The following is a 25,181-nucleotide window of genomic DNA, read 5'->3' on the forward strand; positions in this document are numbered from 1 at the left end:
AACATCCTGTTTCGAAATATTTCTTCTCGGTTGAAGTCGGCACCCTTGCTAGTCTTGTTTTTATTTCATCGGAATGCGTGCAAAATACGAGGCGTGAGGGACGCAGCTGCGACGTTTCCTTTACAAAGCCTGCCATTCACAGAGATTCTCGAATAGATTAAGACGAGAGATCTTTGGGGAAAAAAGACTTCAGAAATACGGATACCGATGTATCGACTATCGTTTTCTCGAGTTGTCAATTTGAAATGAGAACTTTGTCATTTTCTCTGCAAATCTTGTTCCCTGACCTTGTTAAGTTGAATCTCACAAGGGGAATGTACAATTGGCAAGAGCACTTTTTAAACAGAAAATCATGGGTTTTGAAACTTGTGTTTTGGTATTTCTTTTAAGATATTTATTTTATTGTGAAATGGAATTAGTTTTCTACAAAATTCTAATAAAAAGTAAAACAGTACATCACAATATTAAGATACAGCGTTATCAAACAGAAAGCATCATCTATCAAGAACAAAAGTTTCGAAAGTTCTCCAAGTATATAGAAAGAATCGAAAAAGAGAAATCGGTGAGCTTCTCTTTCTTGTTGGGAAAATTGTAACTGAAATTTTCGGACGAAGATGTATACCATGGCATCATGTGATGTATGCACAGCGTTAACCGTCGCATATATCTCGTTAGCGTAAAGGAAGGTTCCCGTCTACTAGGTCGGAATATAATATATGAATATGACTGACGTTCGTGTCCGCTGAAGATTCTACTTATAGACTCTTCACCTACGGACACGACGCATATTAATCGAGTTTCAGATTTTCCAAGCGCGTCCAACGGGACGCGTCACTCCCGCGCCAGCACAGATCCAATTTATTCACGGAGTTTCAGTGCTAACTCGGTACCTGCCAATTACGAGTTATACTCGTTACTGTTGTTGCTTATCCGTTCATCGTTAACTTGGTAAATTTCCCTTGGTTTCCTTCTTTACCGTCAATTCTGCGAAAGGAGCGATCTAGTCGTGACTGTTTACATCCCACTACTCCTTTTGTTAAGCGATACCGGGACGCGCAACCCTGTACTCGTTCACTTCTTAGCGTATATACGCTGCACAGTATATATCTTTTATATTAGACTTCCATAATTAAACAACTTGCGCTTCTTCGTACGTCGTTCGCGTAGTTGTTCGTTTTCTTTCTTCAATCGTTTAGCTGTTCCTAGTATGCGCGCTTGACGTCCCACGTAATGTGACGTTCACCTACATATATGGTTTTCTTCTTTTCCTGTTTGCGAAATCTTGGCCTTCTCCACAATCTCCGGGTCTTTATCGATTCTCTGATGCTTCCTGTTTTTTTTTTTTTTTTGTCATGTATCCTGTTACTTAATTTTAACTCTTTGTGTATACATATATTAAGATTAAACTTACCTCGAGGTTCCAGACATTGGTTTCGTCCAAAGTCGTTACTCTTCTTGTAGGTCGACAGCGATACCAACGACGTCGAAGACGAGTTTGAGGAAGGATACGAGCTGGTTCTTTTCGCGTTCCTCGAACCTTTTCTCTTGCATTTTTGAATGTTTGTGCAGGAAGATGAGGAGATCGGTTCTCGTTTATAACGGGCAGAGTCCTGCGACAGTGCCGTACACGAATGGCATCGTTTTGACGAGGTCAGACTCGACGAAGAAGACAACAGCAATGAACGACCGATCTTGTGTTGATCTTGTTTGCATCGGTCTTTAAAAGCCATCGCATAATGCAACGATTCGTAAGGTGAACATCGACAAATGAATCGATTTTCACGAACCGATCTTTCGGTGAATTGCGTGGATGTCGTCGCAGGACTGCACGCCGAATCCGTAGAGTTTTCAAATTTCGATTCCTTGACGCATCGCTGTTCGCTGGATCGTTTATTCTTGAAAAGAATCGTAGTTGGCTTTTCTTTGTGCTGCAGAAGCTGCGGTTTATATTTTGCACAATGAATCTCGCGATCCAAAGTGACTTCTTTCTTAGCAGTTTTCCATTGCGGGTCATTGCAATTATAAGCTCGAGATTTTATGTCGCAACAGCAACTTTCACAATGAAACTTCTTTTTATGATTCATTGCACTGTTTTGCCAAGCGGTTGGAAGCTTGTGCAACTTTGAGATTGATCGATGTTTGTTCCCGAAACGCTTTGAATTGTATTTTCCTCTTTGTTTTGTAGAAAATGTTTGGGCATCGTTTATAAAATCTACGATTTCAGTATCAATGTCAGACTCTCGATGGGATTGAATGTCTCTCGATTTAACATTTGGTTTTATGCGATTCATCGATAGCTTTTTTTTAATCATAGAAGCACACTTTTTTCTTAATTCGCGATACAAAATCGAATCTATGCAATTGTCTGTAATAATCGTTTCGCTGAAACTAGTGTCACTTTGTGATGGTTTTTTTATTATTTTTGAACGGCCCACCCTATGTATGTTTGAATCAACATTTTCGATCAATTCTTCATCCGTAAATATCTCGGTAATTTTACATAAACTACTCTTTCTCTGGGTTTCAGATGTGTTGCCACTAATGCGCTGTAAAGAATATTTGTCATTATCGGCACAGATGTCTGTGACAATTTCTAGTTCTGAAATACGTTGAGGCGCTTTATCTGATTTGTTATCAAAACATTGAGTTTGTTTACACGTGGTTTCAGAGTATCGAGATGCCTGGGACGCGTTATAGTCGACAGAAACGCATGGACAATCAATTGATGTTTTCTGTTTGGAGTCTATTTTGTTAAGGTATAGTTTTGTAGATATTTCTTTTTCTTTCGACTTAATCATAATTCCTTCGCAATTTTTCGTATCACTGTTAATAACGTCGATGATATTAACATTTTCCGCATGGTTCTCTGTTTCGTTATCGTCAGTTTTGCTGCATATTTTCCAGTAATCGGGAAGGATGTCTTGAGTAACGCGTAGGTGTGCACAAGGTTGTTTGTATTTTCTTTTTTTCATCATTTTTTCAGCGCACACGATTCCACTACAATGGCGATAGAGGCAATGTCTGCCTGGTCGTTTTCTTCTTACGTTTGTCGTTGATGCTGTAACCTGATTCCGTCATCGTTACAATTTTACTTATGTTTAGTACAAGTGTGGTTATTTACCTTCCTTTTCTGATTAAGTAATGTTACACAGCACACACAATTTGTAGATGATATATCTGCAATCAAAACAATGACAGAATCACCGATACGTCGTGCAATTAGAGTTGTCCACGATGGTAAGACTTACAGCGATTCGCTGGAGAAGTCGAAATTACCATTGTCATTTTTAGGAAGACCTTTTCCTAGCACAAGTGCAGTCTCCGAGATGTTCGCCAGATCGTTCTCTTGAAACCATTTTCTTATCCTCGTGTACCCTGAAAATCAACATCAATTATCGCTTTATGTTGTAAATTATTTATTCGTAGTCTCTGTATAATACTTACATGTCCATACGTTTTCTGCAGCCGCAAGCATAAACTTTGGTCCGCATTCTATGGAAAACAACCAATCAAGTGATCAGACGGAAACGTTTAACACGGAGAATATCGTTGTCAATGCTTACCCGTGTTCGCATTCACATCTGCCTGGTTGTCTGTGGAGCAGGAATTGATACTAAGTATTAAAACTTTTGATTATGCCATGCGCATGATATTGCTGGCCATACGGTGCGTGATATTCTTTAGGAGTCCGTCGCGACAATTTATCAAAGCGTGGACAATACGAAGAAACGGATCCTTGGAACAGCATTTTCTAAATTTATTTTTTCGCTATTTTAAAATGTTAAGATTTGCTATATTATGATTTTTTACAATTCGCAGTACAATTTAGGAAACGCTGTCTCAGAGACATCTCGCACGTATGACCAACGTGACCCACTTTTCTCCTTTGCGACGTATGGCCTGTCTCATTCTTGCATGGCAAAGACAGCTGTATTCCCTGTAATGTGTAAGTACAAATAGTTTTATCATCGGTCCGTTTGATTTGCGTTGCCCGAAGTTGAACGATACTCACTTCTCCTTTAAAAAAACATAGAAGAAAAGCATACCCGTGAAGCCTGCGATGAATTTTCCTAAGTACCAAGCAAAGTTGCTTGTACAGTGGGGCATTGCAATGCATTCAATCCCTGGTTCTTCACCAGCCTAGCATCAACATTAAAACACAACCATTAATATAATTTCTTCTTTTATAATGATTTTAGTAAGGAACACGATATTCTATCGAATATCAAGAACAAAATGTCCTTACTTCGGACGAGTGAAAGATTTATAATCCAAGAATATCCGCTACACCGTTTATTAATAAACGGCCGCATTACATTTCGTGTTACTTCGCGAAGATATTGTCTTAAATTTCTCGAGGTTAGTTTCGACATATGTTGAAGCGTCGTATGATACAATATTTCGTCTGTTTGATTTATCGTTTGAATTTTGTATTACATAACATGTTTGTAACTTCGAAGACTACGCTCCCGTTTCTCTTCGCCCGCGCCGCGGCCGGTTCGCATACGAGAGCCGCGCAAGGTCGCGATGAATTTCAACGAGAGACTTTTCTCAACTGTCAAAATAGATTTATCAATTTTTAAGTATGCCACGATCATAGCGTGAAGCGAACAGGCTTTCTTCTCGATCGCGGAACAAATGCAATTTGCATGATTCGCAGATGTCTTTGATTACTAAACGCGTCGAGAAAATTTTCTTTCGGAATTAAATAATGTGAATGCAGTTAAAAATGTGTAAACAGAAATTATTTATTTTTAAGTACGTTCAAAAGTGAAAGTGTAGCATCGTTGAAAGAGACGGCAGCATCTTTTAGACATTTTTCGTTACGTAGATGACGAAAGAAGAATCGATCGGAGAAGTTTAAATTTACATCCGCTGCGCCGCCGGTAAGCACGCGTGAAACGCACCGAAGAATTCGCCCTAATGAGCGTGGAACGAAGGGGTGTCATTTCAGACGTTCTATCCCCGTTTCCCATCGACACGGACAGCTTTGCTCGAGGGGTGTTGTCAGTGCGGCAAATATGTTGACAGGTCATTCAACATCTTTCCGCTGTTGGCAGCGGCGGTTCCGCTGAAGATGCGTGACCGGAGCTATGTTGCACCTCAGAATATCCATAGCTAAGATTGGCTCATCTTTCTCTTTCTCTTTCTTTGGGTTTCTTTCTTTTTTGTAAAAACGAGGCGCTTCAAACAAAGAACTCTAATTTCATGAACTATTAAGAGAACACGAAAACGAAACAAAGAGGCACCTTCTAACTAAAGTAGAATACTCCGACCCGTTATCTATATTAAGGGAGTAAGTTCTTCTACGTATTCAACTGCCAGGAATATACTTTAAATCTTTGCAAGATGTAGATTTGACCGGCATGAAAAGTAAACAAAAACTGATCGATTACAGCTCAAGAGAGTGAAAGAGAGAGAGAGAGAATGAGCAATACAGTTTAACCGAATAACGTTATCGAGTGTCCAAGAAGTCTGAGATCGCTTTCGGTTACAACTAAAAATATGACATGCCGTCAAAGTATCGGAAAGTGGAAGACAGTGCAATCTCTTTCCCCTTTTCGTTCTATCGTGTACTGCAAAAATAGAAGAGAGAAAGAGAGAATCTCGTTGGACTAACAACAGTACACATCGCCAGCTGCGGCCACATGGCATTCTTTCTGTGATCTTGCTCTAAGAGCTCGTTAATACGATCCTCTCGGATGTTGCCAACGCACAGTTAATATTAGTTTCGAGTATGTTTTCTTAACGTATGAGCGTTCTTTTGGGTGGCCAACTTTTAAGTGCCGTACCCTCAAACGTTATGTTCTACCCTTGTTTTGGATAAAAATCTATATACTCGAACGGAGAGGAAGCGGCACGGTTTACATTACTTCCTAAAAAAAAGTAGTTCAGCTATTGAGGAAGAAACCACTGCAGGCTGGAACATTACAAGTCATTCTGTCAGAATGTTTGATGTACAAAGCATTCCGAAATCTAAATATAACTCGACAAACTTAATAAGATTCCTCGCTCTAGCTACTGGCCCAAACGTGGAAAAGCGTAGCAGCTGTAGGGGGATTCCTTATGGGCTAAGGCTTGTAAATACAATTTGCACGACAAATTAATGCATCTCGTACCGATGTTTTACTGGAATAAACAAGCATGTCTCGGTTGTTCACGCGAATCAGACCTCGATAAATCTTTCCGTTTCGCGTAAAGCGATTCTCTGTGCGTACATATACCGGTCAGAGGATCTGCTCACGGAAGATCGATAGTATCCCGTCACGGGGGTGGCTGGTAATCAAAGAAGATCTTTGCTTTTTTCTCGAGGTGATACAACCACGATGGTAACAAGAACATCGAGATACGAGTTGGTCTCGATTGGCTTAGCGTTTGCGAGGGTGGCGGGGTTTCTTCGCGTTTCGAGCCAATCCCGTCGTGTTCCTTCTCTAAAAATACATTTTGAATCAGTAGGAGGAGATGAAGAGACACCTCCTTCGTCGAAGGAAAAAGATTACTCTAAGCATATAACTCATTCAACAGTGCATACTGACCGTTACATTGGCTAGAGTCTCGCGGACCAACGAGCAGTTCGAAGAGTGCGAGATACTCGATGAATGCGTTGTCAATCATAATTCTTCTTCGTCAAATATTATTCACCACTTTATTGTGTCAATTGTAACAGTATCGAAAGTTTTTCAAGTGATCATTCAAACGTGCACCAAGAGAAAATGCTATGCCGTGATACATATTTTGTATACTGAAAAAAATACGTTGTTAGAGTAGTATTAGTAAGGATTCGAAATGAAGACTGAAAGTGGCAATTCGAATCAAGCTAACTCCGGCATGGAGCAACGTCTGAGAAGTCCAAAGTGCGCGAGATGCAGGAACCACGGTGTGATTTCTGGTCTGAAGGGTCACAAGAGGTCGTGCGCGTGGAAGGACTGTCGTTGTCCTTGCTGTTTGCTGGTGGTCGAAAGACAACGGGTAATGGCAGCGCAAGTTGCGCTAAGGAGGCAACAGCAGGCTCAAGGGAATTACTTCGCCGAAAACGTCTCGACAGTCTGTCATCCCCCGATAGACACGTCAGGTTCCCCGTATCTGCTCAAAGCCGACCAGAGTCCTCACTGTCGAAGAACAAAGAATTTTCAACGTCATCAATTGCACTTCACGCAAACCAGCATCAGCGTGACACAGGGATTCTATGGGTTGAAGACGATCCATAGTTTACCTACGCCATGTTAGTAATTAATAATACATTAAAGTGTTACCCCTTCTTTACGGTGCTAAACAAAACGAAAATTTTGTTTGTAAAATGACAATTTGAACCAATAGCACGTTCTTTCACCAATCACCAAATGTGTGTTCTCTGTATTAGCGAAGGATGTAGAATCTAGTAGATGAAGCACTCTTTTGTAGAGGTTTACCGGAAATCGTTAAAAGTAACGTCCACGTGGCCTCAGCTGTCGTTGGTATACACAAGATTTTGTTTTGTTACCGCAGAGAAGATTATATTTAACATTCTATTGCTACCAAAGATACTCAATTATCATCTTTACATCTTCTTTGCTATAGTGTTCCCATTGCACGTTTTATATTTCAGTTACCGCGGATGCTCCATTATTGAATGGCTTATCGCATAATCAAGAATATCGCCAAGAATCCGAAGATTCGAAGAAATTACAACCTTTCCCGGCTACGTATTCCGCAATTCCGTGGTTTGAACATGTAACAGAACCTCGGAGAATGAAAAAAAACTTTAACAATTTCACTTCCGCTGTGACAGATCTCAATAATATTTCTGCAGCTAAAAATGGACCTTGCTTGGAGAAAAAGTCCACGATTTCATTCAGCGTGGAATCAATCATCGGAACGAAATGATGCGGACGACTGATTTTTACTTAGCATGAGATTGCATTTCATTGTAAATAGTACTCTCCTTTATGGTTTGTTTACACTTATTAACTTATGGAATAAAAAAAGATTGAATAGAAGATATACAAGAAGTAATTTTTTAAGAATTTATATAAATTGCACTAGTCGAATTATCTTTTTATAAAATACAACCAAAATACATTTTACATTAACATCGCGATAAACTTATTAAACGATAGTTATTTTAAATGTATCATTGATTTTTAAATAACAAATATATTGTTATATTATATTCTATAATTTGTGTAATAACTTAACAAAATAAATATGAACACATACTAAGGAACATACCGTCTGAATTCATATGAATTTGCACTATCTTAACCTCTAATCCTATATAACAATGTACCGATTAATAATTTAGTAATTCCATTTCTTGTAAACTATTGGTAACGATTAATGCATAGAAAGATAATTCTGTTTATCATTTATCACTTTTAAGTGTTTCACTGCAACGTTTCATGTATTCGTCCATCTCGGAAAAATCCGATAAAGTGGTGTGAATTATTTCACATAAAATATTTGGCCATTTATTTTCAAGTAACTGCAATTTTTGTATCGCATCTACAGTACGATTGATCAGATTTAACAAATGTACTTTTCCCTTGTGCCTCCAAATAAGGTCTTCCTGTAATTAAAAACAGAATTCAGTGAAAGAACTAATTATAAAAACTTGCATTTTTATTTTATCACCTGTGTTATACTTCCTTTTCTCCATTGTAATGCCTCTTTGGCAACAACACTTCTGAGGGCTGGATCACTGTTAAGTAAGAACTGTTTAGCAGTAATCTGTTCTCCATTTTGCCTTTGCATTTTTTCTAAATGAAGTCTCTGTAATAAAGGTTGTAACAAAGACTCTGGCAGTGAGCACATTACGATATCGACGAGACCAGCATATTCTTTATTCGCGAAGTCAATTTCTTCGCTTGTAATCTGTATATCAAATGTATTTTTCAATAAATAAAATTCATCTAATGATATCTTTAAACTTCTATTCTATTTTACACAAAATAAGAAATATTTACTTCTTTTCCATTAATAATTTTCAATCCCCAATGAGCTAAACGAAATATAGCATACACTTTCCAATCCTTTGATACAATTGGGTTTCCTGTTTCTATGTGAATACTTGTTAATCCCTGTACTTCAGCTAAAGCATTAAGCTGTCCAAGGTAACTGATATTAGTTTCTTTAAACAGAAAATGTTCTATGTTCGAAAATCTATTTTTTATTTTACATAAAACTTTGGCCACATCGTTGAATTGTACATAATTAAATTTAACTACATTAACATCTTCAGCTTTTGAAGAGTCCCATGGTCTGTCAATAAAACGTAATGCACCTTGCCCGTAAACGTTCAAGCATCGACCAACTATTTCTATTAAGTAATCTCCTCCTATGAAGTTAAAGAAAACATGTTATATTATGTAATATTTTTTTTTAAATATTATTGCCACACACCTTGTTCTCTTTCCTTTGGTGGATTTTGCAACGGAGGTGGACTTTGTGGTGTTAAACCTCTATATTTAGCTCTAGCAGTTGCTGCCCTATTACTTTTATAACTCACTATTTTCTTTACCTGAGCACTCTTTACCCTATTCTTATCTTTCTCAGAATTTTTACACTTTAACGATACATTTTTAGTAACAGACAATGTACTGAAATCGCTCATCACTGATTTACAACTATCCATGCTGTTAGTTTTAGAACTTAAAGAACAATATCCAGAGGAACCAACACTCGATTTTGAGTGGCAATCGCTTAGACTTTGCTGATCATGCAACTTTATATTTTGAGAATCTTCTGTTAAATATTTATCATCGTTTATTAATACTTCGGAAGATTTAAAAACTGTAAAATTTTTATTATCTTCCGATTCGTTAGTGGCAGTTTCTGATGTGGGCGAAGAACCGTCGAGACAACTAAATATTTTACTAGTAACAAGATTATTAATATTACGAGGAGAAATATAGTTATTCGAGTTTAGCATATGAGATTTCAAACAACTTTTCAGATTTGCATGGCTTTCTAAACTTTCTGAATCGCTGCTTGATGCACTGTCAGCATCACTGTTAGATTTTGTTGTTGTCAAGCCTTTACTATTTTTACCTACTTTTTCAGCAAATTTGTTATTAATTAAATTATCTACGATAGAACCCAAAATAGGTGGGAGTTTAAACTCTAATGGACATGGTTTAGTTGCATCTTTTAATCGAAATAAATTATCGCTAGAATTACTTCTTTTTTTTATATTTATTTTTGTTGCTTCAATGTTTTCATTTATAGAAGTCAAACTTCCAAAACCTTGTGTTTTCACTTTCTCTAAGTTTTTATGCTTCAATGCGTTAAATTTGCTTGATTTTTGAATTTGCAATGGATTAACATTACTTCTTCGTATATTATTTCCATTGTTATCTGGAGAGGATTTAGAATGACATCTAAGAAGCTCCCAATTTATTTTCGCATTCGATATTACTTCTTCCCGTCGGGCATTCATACAAACTTGCGCACTAAGGTTTAAAAAAGTAGAATTACTTTGTTCCTTAGTTGTTCTCCAGGCCATAGCCGTTCTTCGAATTTGTTCGGTAATTTGCATAGTAGATAAAAATTGTAAATTTGGTAAATATGACACAAAGAAGGAAACATAATCTCCATTCAACGTTATGGGATTTCCATCGATTGTTATTTCTCTGAGGTGCAACGCTTTTGCAATGCTACCTATATCTTCGATTCTAAAACAATATCGTCAAACACTTAGTTAGCAAAACGAATATTTTACAGATATCCTATGCTAAGAATACTTACTTTTGAATATCATTATTACTTAAATATAATTTTTGTAATTGCGGTATTTCGCCGAAACCTAATAATTTTTTGACTTTATTACGTCTAAGGTTTAACTCTTTCAGCAAAGTTAAACCTTGGAAGTCATGATAGCCTATTACTTTAATATTATTCCCAGCTAAGTTAAGCACTTTCAAAGATGCCAAATTATGTAAATCTGATATTTGTAGAATCTGATTTCCATGGAGATCTAACACTTCTAATTTGGAAAGTTGTTTCAGGCCTTCGATCTTTTTTATTCTATTTTTTCCAATCAGTAATACTCTTAGATTTTCTAACAAATCAAAATTACAAATTTTTTCAATTTGATTATCATACAAATCAAGAAATACTAATTTTGTTAAATGAGACAAGTTGCAGTTCTCGATGTTTGTAAGAAGATTATGTTGGAGGGACAATAAACGTAATCGTGGTTCTTCAACTATATTTGGAAATGTAGTAAGGCCCCGTCTATCAAGAGATATTCTATCTGGATTTTTTTCTTTCTCTGCAGCTGTTCTTGTAGCAACAATAGTTTTCCCTTCGCTTGTCCATTGTAATGTAATTGTATTGGAATTCTCAACTTTGGCATGTTCTATGTTAAACGAAGAATCTGCTGGGCTACATAATAAATATTTATGTTATGAAATAATTTTCAGCTTCTAGTTTTAAGTTAATTGTTATTACCTAAATGAATTATAACAACGTTTGGATAGTTTTAGTGGTACAGGTGCTCCGGGTAAAATTGGTAAAGCCGGTGCAATTGTCAGGAAATGATTGTTCTCCTGAATATTTTTGTGACCTTCCGTTGATCTTGCTTTTATGCCTTTTATATCAAAGGCAATTGTTTTTATCTATGATATTCAGTACATAATATATTATTCATTGCATCTTTTATTTATTTTATCAAATGCAGCGTATGATTCGATATGATATGTCATAATGAAGTCGAACCTACCCGCGTCGCTCTATCGCTGCTTATTGGCATTACATAACCGAAACATAAAAGTATAATTAATGTATTTGGTCACAGATTTATGAATTCAATTATAGTCATGTAAAGAATACTTCATGATACACTTCAAACCTTGAGATTTCGATTAAATTGTGATTGAATTAAGTCAACAGTACTTATTGTTTGTCATTGCGCATTTGATCTTGTTACCGTTGTCAACGTTTGAAAATTCCGCGTCATTCCATATTACTATGCACTATAACAAGGATTGATAGGGATTTTAACATTTTAGAGTTTGTAAATTTCTGTTTAGAAAATACTGTAAAATAATACCATGTCTCTTTTCTCTGGTTTGAGGATACTCCAATTCAAGCAAAATTTAATTATTCCAACGCAATATGTGATACAAATGAAAGGCTATGCAGGTAAATATATTTTTTACCGAATCATTACGTACAGTTTGAATAGCAAGTTACATTTATATCCAAGTAGAGGTTAAATTCTTTTTAAAGTATTAACAGGATAATTATTTGTTAAATTTGACACTGGAATCAATTTTACTTAGTATTTTGAGTACAAATAATTTAATAATAACAACTAAACAGTGTTATAGACTAAAATTATGTTGTTTGTTTTAACAGTGCTACCTTCAAAAAAGGTTATGAAGAAGCAACAGTTTAAAATAGAAAAAGTAGAGTTATCTGTTGAAAAGGATATTAATAAGTTACTGAATTATGTGTGTGGATTAAACTATTATAAGGAGGGAGAAGAAGTGAAACTAAAGCCTGACTCCGAATATCCTGAATGGTTATGGAATATTAGAACGGAACCGCCAAAATTGTCAGACCTTGATCCAAATACCAAAGCATATTGGAGGTATATACGAAAACAAGGAATAATAAGAACTAATCGCAGGATCAAGTACCATACTTTCTAGAATAGTTTTTCTGAACATCAGAATCCAATATCATTTATGGATTCGATATATGCTGATTTTTGTTAATATATTGTTACAGGATTACGTGAAATATGCATAAATAAAACTGTTTCTAAGTATAATCTGTGTTTAATTACTAACACTTGATAAAAAGATTCTTCTTGTGTATTTCTAATAGTCTAGTTATAATACAGTTAATCTAATAATATTAAACATATTAAGTATTATTATCAAGACAAGTATCGTATACATTATTTTGCACATATGTCATCAATGATTCATTAAAACTTTGCAAAATTTGCCGGATATGACTCGTCAACGTTATTGTTAAATGTACCAACTCAGTTTTTTTGAAACTTTATCGCACGTTCGACAAACTTGGAATCAATCAATCCGAAAAGAATACAAGCTTTATCTGTCAACGATAAAATTCAGCGCCGTCTGATAACGTGTGTAAAGAAGGGAGAAAGCATTATGATAAGTGGGTACTGTTTGCAATCGGAAAATACGATTTTCACACATAGGAATGACGAAGGAGTATGCGGAAGTATATAATATTCAGCGTCATTATTGATTGATAAACGAGTTCGGGGTAATCGGTGTAGTTTGAAGACAAGGAGTCTCCTGTACTCTCGTGATGCAACAAGCTCGTGGAAGCCTGGTGGAAACGTAATTTTATACCTTGCAGCAAGTAGGTCTACCCCTTTTCATTTTTATCTACATTTATTTTAACTTAATAAATTTCCACAGTGAATGTAAATTCTCCAAAAAGGGAATAGTCGGGGTATTTTTTTTTAGAACAGACACAGTAGTAGGCGGATAAATTTAATAAAAGAAAATGTTTATAATCAAAATACATTTTTTAAACGATAGATGCAAATACCGGAGATGAAGAAAATCCTTCGTTGATCAGCTATTACACAGCAGGCCTCAAGTTGTGCAATTCACGATATCAGTCATTCTATCGCGACATCGTAAATTTCATTTAGCCGAGCTTTGCTTTTACTACACCTTTGTTCTTGTGCGCGCGTCTAACGATCCAGAAGAGCTAAACATTTGAAAAGTAACGCGTTACTTGTTAAGCGAGTCGACTGATTTTTGACTCACAGGGTAAATAAATTTTTGAGCAGCAATGTTTGCTGTAAAGGATACTCACCTGTAATAAATACTCTGATACATAATACCTGGGTAACTTCCAGAGTTTCCCCTACTTTCGGTCTGTCCTGCGTGACACATTCTGTGAAGACTGATAAGACTGATTCATTTTGAATAAAAGGCCACAGAAAATTTCGATTTCGATATAAACAGTACCGGATCGGTTCAGTGTAAAATCACGCGTAAATCAACAGGCTAAGGTAACACTCAAAGAAGGTAAAAAAATAACTTATCATTCAACACTGATCATCTTGGACTTGGATGTTACACTAGAAATATCAATTAAGTTCAATTACATATTAACAATTGTACTATCTCCGATACGCTTTAGAAATAATACTTTTCAGATGTTCAAGACAGTAATCGTGGTAACTTTCATGATACTTGCCGCTACCGATGTTCAGGCTGACAGTAAGTATCAGATTACCGCTGATAATAGTATAGCTAAAGTATTTCCTATTTTTCAAACGGCAAAGCCAGATAGTCTCGATCACTTTTTTTCATTCGCGCTTCACCGAACGTTTACGTAATCGATTACATGCAATAATTTGGTTTCGTTATCCAGAGAAGATCGTCTGTTACTTCGGTAGCTGGGCAGTCTATCGACAGGGCCTGGGCAACATTAAGGTCTCCGACATCAACCCCCGTCTATGTACTCATATAATTTACGCTTTCACCGGGCTCTCGAGTGACAACAATGTCCGAATATTGGATCCATGGGCTGACTTGCCAAATGGTGGCGGCAAGGACGGTTACGGAAAGTTCACCGCCCTTCGTGAATTGAGTCCGGGTACCAAAGCGCTAATCGCTATCGGTGGTTGGAACGAGGGATCTTCCAAATACTCGAGAATGGCCGGTGATGCAGGTGCACGCAGTCAATTTGTCCAGAACGTGGTGAAGTTCTTGCAAAAGTACAACTTCGATGGATTCGACGTTGACTGGGAATACCCCAATCAACGTGGCGGGCAACCTTCCGACAAGGAGAACTTTGTGACCTTGCTGAAAGAACTCAGAAAAGAATTCGACAATCACGGTTACATTCTCAGCGTAGCCGCGGGTGCCGCTGAAGCTTCCGCCTCCAAATCATATCTCATCTCTCAAGTTTTGCAATACGTTCATTTCGTTAATCTTATGGCATACGATTTTAACGGATCCTGGAACAACTACGTGGGCATTAACGCCCCTCTGTACGCCTCCTCCAAAGAATCTGGAAGCCTGGCTGAGCTCAACGTTGTACGTATACGCGTTTCTTTAGGGAGTTATCCGTTCAGTTAAAGTTCAGTATAAGGCTTGGATATTTGAAATTTAGCATACATAGCATTAAGAAAATTCTTCTATTTCAGAATGCAGCGGTTCGTTATTGGTTATCGCAAGGCGCGCCAGCCGAGAAGCTCATTCTCGGTATTCCCTCGTATGGTAGATCTTTCACATTAGCGAATGCCGCTAACAATGGATTAGGCGCCTCAGCCATTGGTCCTGGGACTATTGGACGTTACACCGGAGAGCCTGGCACATTGGGTTACAATGAAATTTGCGAGAATCTGAACCAGGGTGGCTGGACCGTTGTCCGCGAACCAAAACAACTTGTGCCATATGCTTTCAAAGGCAACCAATGGGTTGGATACGATGATCCCACGTGAGTGTCTTTTTGTCACTCTCGAGACGAATAGCGATGACAAAATATTTCACGCTTTCACTTTCATTCTTAGATCCGTCCAAGAGAAGGCCAAGTATATTAACTCTATGGGTCTTGGCGGTGCTATGGTGTGGAGCGTCGAAACCGACGATTTCCGTGGTACCTGTGGCGAAAAGTATCCTCTTCTGACAGCCTTGAATAGGGTTTTGAGAAGCGGCGTACCAATTCCTGATCCCAATCCTGTAGAGCCTACGCAATCACCTTCGGAACCAACGTCAGGTCCCACGGAGCCAGCTCCACCATCAGAGTCCGTCTGCACACACGAAGGATTCGTACGCGATCCGAAAGATTGCGGAACGTTCTATCAATGCCAGAAAGTGAACGATAGATACAAGGTTTTCACGTTCCACTGTCCCGACGAACTTGCTTTCGATGAATCGCAGAACGTCTGCAACTACAAGAGCGAGGTTCCGGGCTGCTGAGTTGTCGCACACAACCCGAATTATTTACAATTACTGTACATATTATTATTCTAATTGTACATTGCAATAAAAGACCATTATGTTTTCTCTAATTATCAGTCTATGCGATTATATGTGTATACTGTATAAAAGTGTCTGAAGTACTTTCAAGTCTTGGATTGGAGTACTTTAGTTTTTTCCTATTTTCATCGAGTACGTTGTACGTTGCAAAGTTTCAACCAATCATGTTTACGAAAATGATTCCAAGCCACCTTCTCGTACAATAGGCCTAATCTGTGACGTAAATCAAAACACAAGTGTTCATTGAAGATTAGGAGGCAACAGAGTTGGTAGAATTTCTTTGAATTACCATGAGTTTTAAGTATTCTCGCGATAAGTATAAGTAAACACATATGTAATGTTATCGTATTTACTCGTAGGGGCCTGTTACTTAATTTGTTATCCATTTTTAATACGAACACGTGGGAATGAGAAGGATATAAATGAGTTCGAACAAATTAAATTACTACATTGTAAAAAACAGTTCGAGGTGATCGAAGCTCCAGCTCTAAGGTAACAAATCGTACATGTATTTTGTCGACCGTCGAGATAAAAGATAGTAATTGCAAGCGCTCGAGTACAGTATTAGCCCGGAAGATACAAAATTTCCTATTTGATATCATAAAGTCATAAAACGGGAATCTAGAAGTAATTAAAGTGACACGCTTTCTACGATTTATAACCGTACGTTTCTAAAACCTAATAAATGTTGAACATTGTTTCGTAAAGCACTAATCATAAAACTGAAATATCATATTTTATCGTAAAACCAGTTTCTGGTACGACGGTACAAATTCGCTAAGACTGTACAATGGCGAAACATAACTATCATATTGTACATACTCTTATACAAAGATATTAATTTAATTAATTTTTTTTTAATGTACTCAAGTATGGCTATGCTACAGAGTTATTAGATATAGAAGTGTTTACACAACTGGCAATCTCCGTGCGTTACTATTGATGAAACTGCTTTTATCTGATTTATCGCGATATTCCATGATCGTAGCAATTTGTAACCTCCTTATATCGAACGTCTAATAACTAACTCGATCAAGTGGCTGAAATGAAAATCATGTATGGAAAATCATTTGAATGGCAAAACATCCAAAACCTCCGTTTCAGATGTTCCAAGCAGCATTTTTGGCTGTTATCGTGGCGATCGCCGCAACCGGTGTCCAGGCTGACAGTAAGGATCGGATTAACGATAATAATAGTACCGCTAAGTCTACGTTTTCATTATTCCTTTTTCTTTTCGTTATTCAGAGAGGATCGTTTGCTACTTTGGTAGCTGGGCAGTCTACAGTCCTGGACTAGGAAATTTCCAGATTTCTGACATCAACCCCCATCTGTGTACTCATATGATCTACTCTTTTACCGGTACCAATACTAACGGTGACGTTCTTGTAAGCGATCCATGGGCTGATCTACCAGACGATGGTGGCATGAACGGCTATGGAAAGTTTACCGAGCTCCGTTGGTCGAGTCCAGGCACCAAGGCGATGATCTCCTCCGGTGGTTGGGACGAGGGATCTTACAAATATTCTCAGATCGTCAGTAATCCTAGCACGCGGGCTCGATTTGTCCAAAACGTGGTTAACTTTCTGAAAAGGTTCAACTTCGATGGGTTCGATCTCGACTGGGAATATCCCAACCAACGCGGAGGGCAGCCTTCGGACAAGGAGAACTATGTGGCCTTGCTCAGAGAACTCAGAGAAGAATTCGACAAATACGGTTATATCCTCAGCGTGGCAGTGGCTGCCGGTGAAGACTCCGCTTCCCAATCCTACCTTGTCTGGCAAGTCTCGCAATACGTTCACTTCATCAATCTCATGTCGTATGATTTCAATGGATCCTGGAGCAACTACGCGGGCCTAAACGCTCCAATGTACGCCAGCTATGGAAGCCAAGATCCGTTGAACAACGTAGTACGTATAGTATACGTATTCGTTCAACCTAGCCACTCATCATTTTCCATCATTTTCTACCAGAAAAGTTTCATTTTCAGAATGCAGCGGTTCTTTATTGGCTGCAGCATGGCGCGCCAGGTGATAAAATCAACCTTGGCATTCCCGCGTATGGTAGATCCTTCACTCTGGCAGATCCTAATAACAATGGAGTAGGGGCCCCGACCACTGGCCCCGGAGCTGCTGGACCTTACACGGGAGGTGCAGGTTTGCTAGGTTACAATGAAATTTGCGAGAATCTAAACCAAGGTGGCTGGACCGTTATCCGTGACCCACAACAACGCGTGCCATATGCGTTCAGAGGCAACCAATGGGTTGGATACGATGATCCTATGTGAGTGTTGGAAACTTGGAAGAGAGGAAAGCTTTCAGGTTTACTAATTGGATCTAACCGATGTATTCGCGTTCATTTTCAGATCTGTCGCAGAGAAAGCCAACTACATTAACTCTATGCTGCTTGGCGGTGCCATGGTGTGGAGCATCGATACCGATGATTTCCGTGGTACCTGTGGTCCGCGATACCCTCTTTTGACTGCCTTGAACAACGTCTTGAGAGGCGGCGCATCAGCCTTTTGAATTGGCTTCTCCAGCACCAACAAAGTTAACTCGAAAATTGCCACGCTCAGTTTCGTCGTCGAAATCTATCTGCGAAAGCGAAGGATACGTGGCTAATCCGCAAGACTGTAAAACATCGACAATTCACGTTCATCTGTCCCGAGGAGCTTGTTTTTGACAAATCAAAAAACATGTGCAATTACAAGTATATGGTTGAAGCTTGCTGAATTGTTTATAATTAATGTATTCGCAATTACCGTACTTAGACAAGTTTTGTAATAAATAAAAATATTAATTGACAGTATCAGCACGTGTCATTTATTTTTGTACAAACAAAGTAAACGTAATATTCGCAAAGTAAACATGATACATGACCCACTTATGAATACAAGTGTTTGCTGAGAATTAAAAGATACAGTCATTGTTTGCTTAAAATACCTGCGATAACACTGCCTTAATCGATATTTAATGTTTACATATATCCCTGTGATAGTCATTTCTTTTATTAGCTGATCCATTTAAATGCAAAATATGTAGATAAATCGAACGTAACATAGGTTTAGATTAGATTATTATTGTGTTACAAAACAATGTGAAGAGGCGAACCATGAAGCCTAGAGGCTCAATCTCCAAGTTCTTAGACTTAATTGATATTATGACGTGTGACTTTAAGGAATCTTGAATCTTGTCGCCTGTCGCGACAGCTAATTAGGGCATAGAGTTACACGAACTTCCATTCAAACCCCTAATTCACACCTTCGCGAGTGAGGTTCCGACGCGCGCGTACTTCGAGTTGCCTACTGACAGGGGCACGTCGGTAAAAGCAGCAGTAGATAATTATAATGTACGTTCAACTTGCAATTGTTTATTCGTCGCTACAATTTGGACGCATAACATATCTAGAGCAGAAAATTATATTTATTAATACAATTTATTAGAATAAATTTCGTTTCTAAATGCGACGGCAGTTGTTGAAATTTATATCTCGCGGTAACGAGCGGAAGTCGTTCCATACATGATTGCCGTAGTACTACTAATGAAAACGTCGTGGCGCCTTTCGTCTACTTCCTTTTCACGACGTGCTTTCCAAAATGCAGAAGGTGAATTTTTCATGTTGCCGATTGCTTGAATTTATCTTACTTTAACAACAATAGATATACGTTTCAAGGCTAATACATGATTTCTTTTACAGAAACAGAAAGAACCTATCCAGTCCGTGCAAGTCTTCGGACGTAAAGTGAGTGTAACTGCCAAATCATGAGTGAGGTTATGTTCGCGCGTGTGTTCCCATAATTCTGCACGTTTATATTTACAGAAAAGCGCAACTGCTGTTGCTTATTGCAAACGAGGCCGTGGAAACCTCCGTGTTAATGGACGCCCACTGGAATTGGTGGAACCTCGTGTATTGCAATACAAATTACAGGAGCCCATTCTGTTACTCGGTAAAGTGAGTATTCGTTAATGTGATAGATTTCATAAACACGAATGAATTCTATCAGTTCTATCTATTGTAGTTGAAATAACAATCAAACGTTGTACATTGTTAATATGAATCCATGATGTTCCCTTATTCCGAACATGATTATTTGTGATTAAACTCGAGGATACTGAGAAGATGAATTATACGGATACACGAAGAATCTGTCCATGAAACAGTTATATTGAAATTACTAATTGTCTTTTTTATATAGGAAAAGTTCTCTGGAGTTGACATTAGGGTGAGAGTGAATGGCGGTGGTCACGTAGCACAAATTTATGCAATTCGTCAAGCTATTTCTAAAGCTCTTGTTGCATATTATCAAAAGTGTAAGTCCAAATGAATATTAACATTTAATAAGCAAGACACATTTGACATCAGGAAATCATTTTTCAGATGTTGACGAAGCAAGTAAAAAGGAAGTAAAAGACATCCTTATTCAATATGATCGTACTCTTCTGGTCGCCGATCCGAGGAGGTGCGAGCCAAAGAAATTTGGTGGTCCAGGTGCCAGGGCCCGTTACCAGAAATCCTACCGTTAATATCTACGAATTTCGTATTACTGTATATTCATAATACTGAATAAAAATTTTTAAAACGAAATCATTTCTATTGATTACAAAACAGTGTGCCGCTCATGGACCAAGAAACTAAACAATAACTGTACGAAATAATGAAATGGTTCATTGTATCTATCAGAATTGTACCAAAAATGATCCATTAATGTTGCTATGCATTTTATACTGTATACCGCGATTGCAAAAGTGCATACATTATTTCTCGAAAATTAATAACAATCGAATAATGCGAATGCCGGTAACACTAACTGGACGTGTCGCGTAGTCGTCATTGAAAATCCTTGATAATTACCTAATACCAATCAAAATTGTACTAAAAATGATTTTTGAATGTTTGTGCTAATTTACTTTTTATACCTGAAATGATTAAGTGCACATATTATTGCTATGTATAATATATGATATTTCGCATTTGTGTGTCATGTCATGTCATATGATTGACGGTTACGCTCCGTTTCGTAGTTCTGGCAGCTGCTCTGTATCCTCATGCATCGTTTCGAATATATATTTTTCAATTATAAGAAATATATTATCACGTATACGTAAAAATGAAGAACCGATTTAATTCATATGATATTGTTTGCATTACCAATGAGCTACAGAAGTAAGTAAATAACGAAAACACGTAATAGAATATTTTGATTGCAGAGGTTATGAGACATGAATGTAAATAAGTACATGTATTTCGTTTAAATTATTTTTACAGTGATTAATACAACAGTAGTTTATACTTTACAACTAATTTCGTTTGTTTAGGCTCATTGGTATGCGAGTAAATCAAATATATGACATCGATCATCGAACGTATCTTATACGTCTTCAGCAAAGCGAGAAAAAATGTGTTCTTTTATTAGAATCCGGTAATAGAATTCATACAACGGAGTTTGAATGGCCAAAAAATGTAGCACCTTCAGGATTTTCGATGAAGGTATCCAGTGTTCTCATTATTTTACACTTTGGAAAATTACAATTTAGGAATAATTGTTCCTAGTGTTTTTGTTTATTTATTTATTAAACAATGTAATTTTCATAGATGCGTAAACATCTTAAGAATAAACGACTTGAAAGCCTTACTCAAGTAGGTGTAGATCGAATAATAGATCTACAATTTGGAAGCGGAGAGGCAGCTTATCATGTAATCTTAGAGTTGTATGATCGTGGAAATATAGTTCTCACAGACTATGAAATGACTATTTTAAATATTTTAAGACCTCATATTGAGGGAGACAAAATTAGGTAAGGAATAATTTTAATCTTGTAATATAAAATATTAAAAAAACATATGTAATAATTAGGTTTGCTGTTAAAGAAAAATATCCAATGGATCGTGCTCACAAAAATATAATGCCACCTCTAGAGGAAATTCAGCAACATCTTCAGAATGCTAAAGTTGGAGAGCCTCTTAAAAAAATTTTGAACCCACTCCTACAATTTGGCTCTGCTTTAATTTATCATGTTTTATTAAGCCATGGTTTTATGCCTGGTTGCGAGATTGGCAAAGATTTTGATATTACAAAAGACATGCCAAAATTGATTACCGCGTTAGAATGTGCAAAAGAAATGATGGACAATGCAAAACAAAATTTACCTCAGGGGTACATTATACAGAGGCAAGAAGTAAAACCATATGGTGAAGATGAATTTATATTCACTAATATCGAATTTCATCCTTTTTTATTTGAACAACATAAATTCTATCCTTATAAAAGCTTTTCCTCGTTCGATGCTGCGATTGATGAATATTTTTCTGAAATGGAAGGTCAGAAGCTAGATTTAAAAGTTTTGCAACAAGAACGTGAAGCTGTGAAGAAATTGGAGAACGTAAAAAAAGATCACGATCAGAGGCTAATGACCTTAGAGAAAACTCAAGAGTTAGATAAACACAAAGCAGAATTAATTACCAGAAATCATGTTTTAGTAGACAATGCTATATTACTTATACAAAGTGCTCTTGGAAGTCAAATGGGTTGGCGAGATATAAAAGCTCTGTTAAAAGAAGTAGGTAAAGTAGATCCCGCTGCATCTACGATTAAAGAGTTAAATTTAGAGACGAACCATGTTTCGTTAATGTTGCACGATCCGTACGTTGATAGCGGCGAGGAGTCGGAATTGAAACCTATGCTGGTCCATATTGATTTAGACCATACATCTTTTGGAAACGTTAGGAAGTATTACGATCAGATGAGGTCAGCAGCTAAAAAACAGCAAAAAACAATAGAGTCTCAAGATAAAGCCTTAAAATCTGCGGAAAAGAAAACGAAGCAAACGTTAAAAGAAGTGAAAGCTATTCACAGTATCAACAAATTAAGAAAGATATATTGGTTTGAAAAATTTTATTGGTTTATCAGCTCCGAAAATTATCTGGGTCAGTTAATAAGAATATATTATAGTCATTTTTTTACCAGTATATTAATGACTATGATTTTATAGTAATCGGAGGAAGAGATCAACAGCAGAATGAACTGATTGTAAAAAGGTATCTGAAGTCTGGAGATATATATGTTCATGCAGATTTAACTGGTGCCAGTTCGGTAGTTATTAAAAATCCCAGTGGCAATCCAATCCCTCCAAAAACTTTAGCTGATGCTGGGACAATGGCTGTTGCTTATAGGTATGCTAATAGTTAAAGCTTATTGACATGTATTTTTTATTACATAAATACTGTAATCGACGATGGCTTTATTAGTATTGCGTGGGAAGCTAAGGTAGTAGCAGGAGCATGGTGGGTAAAGAATGACCAAGTATCAAAAACTGCTCCAACTGGTGAATACCTTACTACTGGGTCATTCATGATTCGTGGGAAAAAAAATTATCTTCCACCATGTCAGTTAATTATGGGATTAGGATTTCTATTTCGTTTAGAAGAAAGTTCAGTTGAAAGACATATAGATGAAAGGAGAGTTAGAGTTGTGGATGATGAAAGTGAGCTTGCAGAACGTATAGTCGAAGAAGATAGAGAAATTGAATTAATAGAAGATTCTGAAGAAGGTGAAATATCAATTATAAAAGTATGTAAAATAAATCATAAATTGATTTCATCTATACTAATTTAGATGTTGTGACTATAAATTAAATAGATGAACAGCCAAAGAAAACAGATAATCTAAATCCCATTCAGGAAGAATCTAAAGAAGATTTAATTATGGAAGAAAGTAATGTTACTCAAGATGTTAATATCGAAAGTGACGATACACCTCAGTTTCCTGATACACAAATTAAAATTGATGTGTCTTGTTCAAAGTAAGTTACAGGACATACGGATTTATAGCTTCTTTATTATTGAAAATTATATTTCATGCACAATTACGAATTTTTTCATTGTAGAATGAAATTACTTATTGACAATAGTCAGTCAATAACGTTACAAAAGGATGAAGAAAATGTAATATATTTGGGCGATGATAAACCAGTAATATTAAAGCCCACTGTGAAGGAAAAAAGTTGTAAAAATACGCAAAAACAGTCTCATATAGAAAATACAAAGACTGAACCAGAATCTAAAAAAAATGATCAAGTACTACTCAAACGAGGACAAAAGGGAAGATTGAAAAAAATGAAAGAGAAATATAAAGATCAAGACGAGGAAGATAGAAGATTATCTATGCAAGTTCTTCAAGTAAGTTTAGTTCGTTGGTTGTTGTGTACTGTTGAAGATGACATAAAAATATCGAGATCGAAAACATCGCTAATTCTGTAATACTATTTAGTCAGCAGGTGCCGCGAAAGAAGACAAACGCAAAAGTAAAAATAAAGATCCGTCAGGGCCAAAACAACAAGGAAAGAAAAAAAGTATGGTGAAAAGACAAGCTCCGCCACAAAATACCCAAATTATGGATAATATCGAAGAGGAGGATACAGGTCCAGGACCCGAAGTAGACATGTTGGATCAGTTAACAGGGAAACCTGTTGCAGAAGACGAATTGTTGTTCGCCGTGCCAGTAGTGGCACCGTATAATACAGTACTAAATTACAAGTAAATTGAAATGTTCACCTATACAAATTTCTATTTTGTTATATTTACTTAACGCATTGTTTTTTCAGGTTCAAGGTAAAATTAACACCAGGCACAGGTAAAAGAGGAAAGGCGGCAAAAACTGCTATCGCGGTATTTATGAAAGATAAAGACATTACTTCGCGAGAGAAAGACTTGTTGAAAGCTGTTAAAGAAGAAACAGTAGCTAGAAATATTCCTGGAAAAGTTAAGATAAGCGCTCCACAAATACAGAAACTAAAAAAATAAGTGTTTCGAGCATGTATAATAGTTAACAAAATGTTGTATACAGAACGTATTGTATCGATGTGCTTGTACAGAACTCTTATACTGATTAAAATCTCTTAAAAAATAAATGTGCATTTAACTTTTGAGTTTTTTTTTTTGTATCCTTTTTAAATATTAATGCGGGCTGGCCGGTCGGGACTCATTGCAACATCTGCAACTTGCTCACCATATTCAAGTATACTTCATACAATTTCTTTACGCGGAGATGTATCAAAATATATTGATTTTTTCTCGGTATATACATGTTACGTGAAAGGTGCAATATACTTGCAAATAGTAATACTTTTGGACGACTTACATATTAACAAACATTGCCTTTACAAATTTCATTAGAAACACTGCAATATACAAAAGTTCTACCAAATGAGATTACTCCTTTAC

General features: G+C 36.9%; 7 protein-coding genes and 1 pseudogene across 14 annotated transcripts; 6 read left to right on the forward strand and 2 right to left on the reverse strand.

The window, feature by feature from the left end:
* Positions 1 to 380: 380 nt before the first annotated feature.
* LOC128879510 (uncharacterized) lies at positions 381 to 4,151 on the reverse strand. Of its 4 annotated transcripts, XM_054128713.1 has the most exons (8): positions 4,013 to 4,151; positions 3,878 to 3,937; positions 3,564 to 3,593; positions 3,445 to 3,492; positions 3,277 to 3,375; positions 3,122 to 3,177; positions 1,412 to 3,065; positions 381 to 1,330 (listed from the first exon to the last, which is right to left on the reverse strand). In XM_054128713.1, the coding sequence occupies exons 4-8, from the start codon at positions 3,473 to 3,475 to the stop codon at positions 1,203 to 1,205; spliced, it is 1,968 nt and encodes a 655-aa protein (XP_053984688.1). In that variant the 5' UTR covers positions 3,476 to 3,492; positions 3,564 to 3,593; positions 3,878 to 3,937; positions 4,013 to 4,151; the 3' UTR covers positions 381 to 1,202. The 4 variants fall into 4 exon arrangements, with proteins under 4 accessions (XP_053984688.1, XP_053984687.1, XP_053984689.1 ...); XM_054128712.1 differs by having other exon boundaries at positions 3,878 to 4,013; XM_054128714.1 differs by lacking the exons at positions 3,878 to 3,937; positions 4,013 to 4,151 and having other exon boundaries at positions 381 to 1,326; positions 1,408 to 3,065; positions 3,445 to 3,564.
* A 2,625-nt stretch (positions 4,152 to 6,776) lies between these two features.
* On the forward strand, positions 6,777 to 8,311 carry LOC128879519 (uncharacterized). Its single transcript, XM_054128731.1, has 2 exons — positions 6,777 to 7,222; positions 7,586 to 8,311. Exons 1-2 carry the CDS (start codon positions 6,787 to 6,789, stop codon positions 7,861 to 7,863), a joined length of 714 nt encoding a protein of 237 aa, XP_053984706.1. The 5' UTR covers positions 6,777 to 6,786; the 3' UTR covers positions 7,864 to 8,311.
* A 22-nt stretch (positions 8,312 to 8,333) lies between these two features.
* LOC128879508 (leucine-rich repeat-containing protein 49) lies at positions 8,334 to 11,839 on the reverse strand. Of its 2 annotated transcripts, XM_054128707.1 has the most exons (8): positions 11,699 to 11,839; positions 11,428 to 11,594; positions 10,723 to 11,361; positions 10,453 to 10,649; positions 9,379 to 10,332; positions 8,943 to 9,313; positions 8,611 to 8,850; positions 8,334 to 8,545 (listed from the first exon to the last, which is right to left on the reverse strand). In XM_054128707.1, exons 1-8 carry the CDS (start codon positions 11,726 to 11,728, stop codon positions 8,342 to 8,344), a joined length of 2,802 nt encoding a protein of 933 aa, XP_053984682.1. In that variant the 5' UTR covers positions 11,729 to 11,839; the 3' UTR covers positions 8,334 to 8,341. The 2 variants fall into 2 exon arrangements, with proteins under 2 accessions (XP_053984682.1, XP_053984681.1); XM_054128706.1 differs by having other exon boundaries at positions 9,379 to 10,649.
* Positions 11,840 to 11,931: 92 nt separating this feature from the next.
* On the forward strand, positions 11,932 to 12,754 carry LOC128879520 (39S ribosomal protein L54, mitochondrial). The gene is made up of 2 exons (XM_054128732.1): positions 11,932 to 12,120; positions 12,337 to 12,754. Exons 1-2 carry the CDS (start codon positions 12,030 to 12,032, stop codon positions 12,630 to 12,632), a joined length of 387 nt encoding a protein of 128 aa, XP_053984707.1. The 5' UTR covers positions 11,932 to 12,029; the 3' UTR covers positions 12,633 to 12,754.
* A 410-nt stretch (positions 12,755 to 13,164) lies between these two features.
* On the forward strand, positions 13,165 to 15,998 carry LOC128879512 (chitinase-3-like protein 1). 3 transcript variants are annotated; one of them, XM_054128720.1, is made up of 5 exons: positions 13,165 to 13,323; positions 14,135 to 14,198; positions 14,353 to 15,020; positions 15,131 to 15,423; positions 15,497 to 15,998. In XM_054128720.1, exons 2-5 carry the CDS (start codon positions 14,135 to 14,137, stop codon positions 15,903 to 15,905), a joined length of 1,434 nt encoding a protein of 477 aa, XP_053984695.1. In that variant the 5' UTR covers positions 13,165 to 13,323; the 3' UTR covers positions 15,906 to 15,998. The 3 variants fall into 3 exon arrangements, with proteins under 3 accessions (XP_053984695.1, XP_053984694.1, XP_053984693.1); XM_054128719.1 differs by lacking the exon at positions 13,165 to 13,323 and adding an exon at positions 13,844 to 13,987; XM_054128718.1 differs by lacking the exon at positions 13,165 to 13,323 and adding an exon at positions 13,926 to 14,003.
* A 124-nt stretch (positions 15,999 to 16,122) lies between these two features.
* Positions 16,123 to 18,750, forward strand: LOC128879513 (chitinase-3-like protein 1; annotated as a pseudogene).
* Positions 18,751 to 19,465: 715 nt separating this feature from the next.
* LOC128879748 (40S ribosomal protein S16) lies at positions 19,466 to 20,546 on the forward strand. The gene is made up of 5 exons (XM_054129179.1): positions 19,466 to 19,566; positions 19,659 to 19,703; positions 19,782 to 19,913; positions 20,158 to 20,272; positions 20,340 to 20,546. Exons 1-5 carry the CDS (start codon positions 19,558 to 19,560, stop codon positions 20,483 to 20,485), a joined length of 447 nt encoding a protein of 148 aa, XP_053985154.1. The 5' UTR covers positions 19,466 to 19,557; the 3' UTR covers positions 20,486 to 20,546.
* Positions 20,547 to 20,938: 392 nt separating this feature from the next.
* Positions 20,939 to 24,772, forward strand: LOC128879740 (ribosome quality control complex subunit NEMF homolog). Of its 2 annotated transcripts, XM_054129160.1 has the most exons (10): positions 20,939 to 21,125; positions 21,278 to 21,449; positions 21,555 to 21,757; positions 21,817 to 22,886; positions 22,952 to 23,132; positions 23,208 to 23,509; positions 23,599 to 23,761; positions 23,846 to 24,137; positions 24,229 to 24,494; positions 24,563 to 24,772. In XM_054129160.1, exons 1-10 carry the CDS (start codon positions 21,070 to 21,072, stop codon positions 24,759 to 24,761), a joined length of 2,904 nt encoding a protein of 967 aa, XP_053985135.1. In that variant the 5' UTR covers positions 20,939 to 21,069; the 3' UTR covers positions 24,762 to 24,772. The 2 variants fall into 2 exon arrangements, with proteins under 2 accessions (XP_053985135.1, XP_053985136.1); XM_054129161.1 differs by lacking the exons at positions 20,939 to 21,125; positions 21,278 to 21,449 and having other exon boundaries at positions 21,617 to 21,757; positions 21,831 to 22,886.
* The last annotated feature ends 409 nt before the right edge of the window (positions 24,773 to 25,181 follow it).

Source organism: Hylaeus volcanicus, chromosome 7, assembly GCF_026283585.1.
Source record: "Hylaeus volcanicus isolate JK05 chromosome 7, UHH_iyHylVolc1.0_haploid, whole genome shotgun sequence".
Classification (NCBI taxonomy): Eukaryota; Metazoa; Arthropoda; class Insecta; order Hymenoptera; family Colletidae; genus Hylaeus; species Hylaeus volcanicus.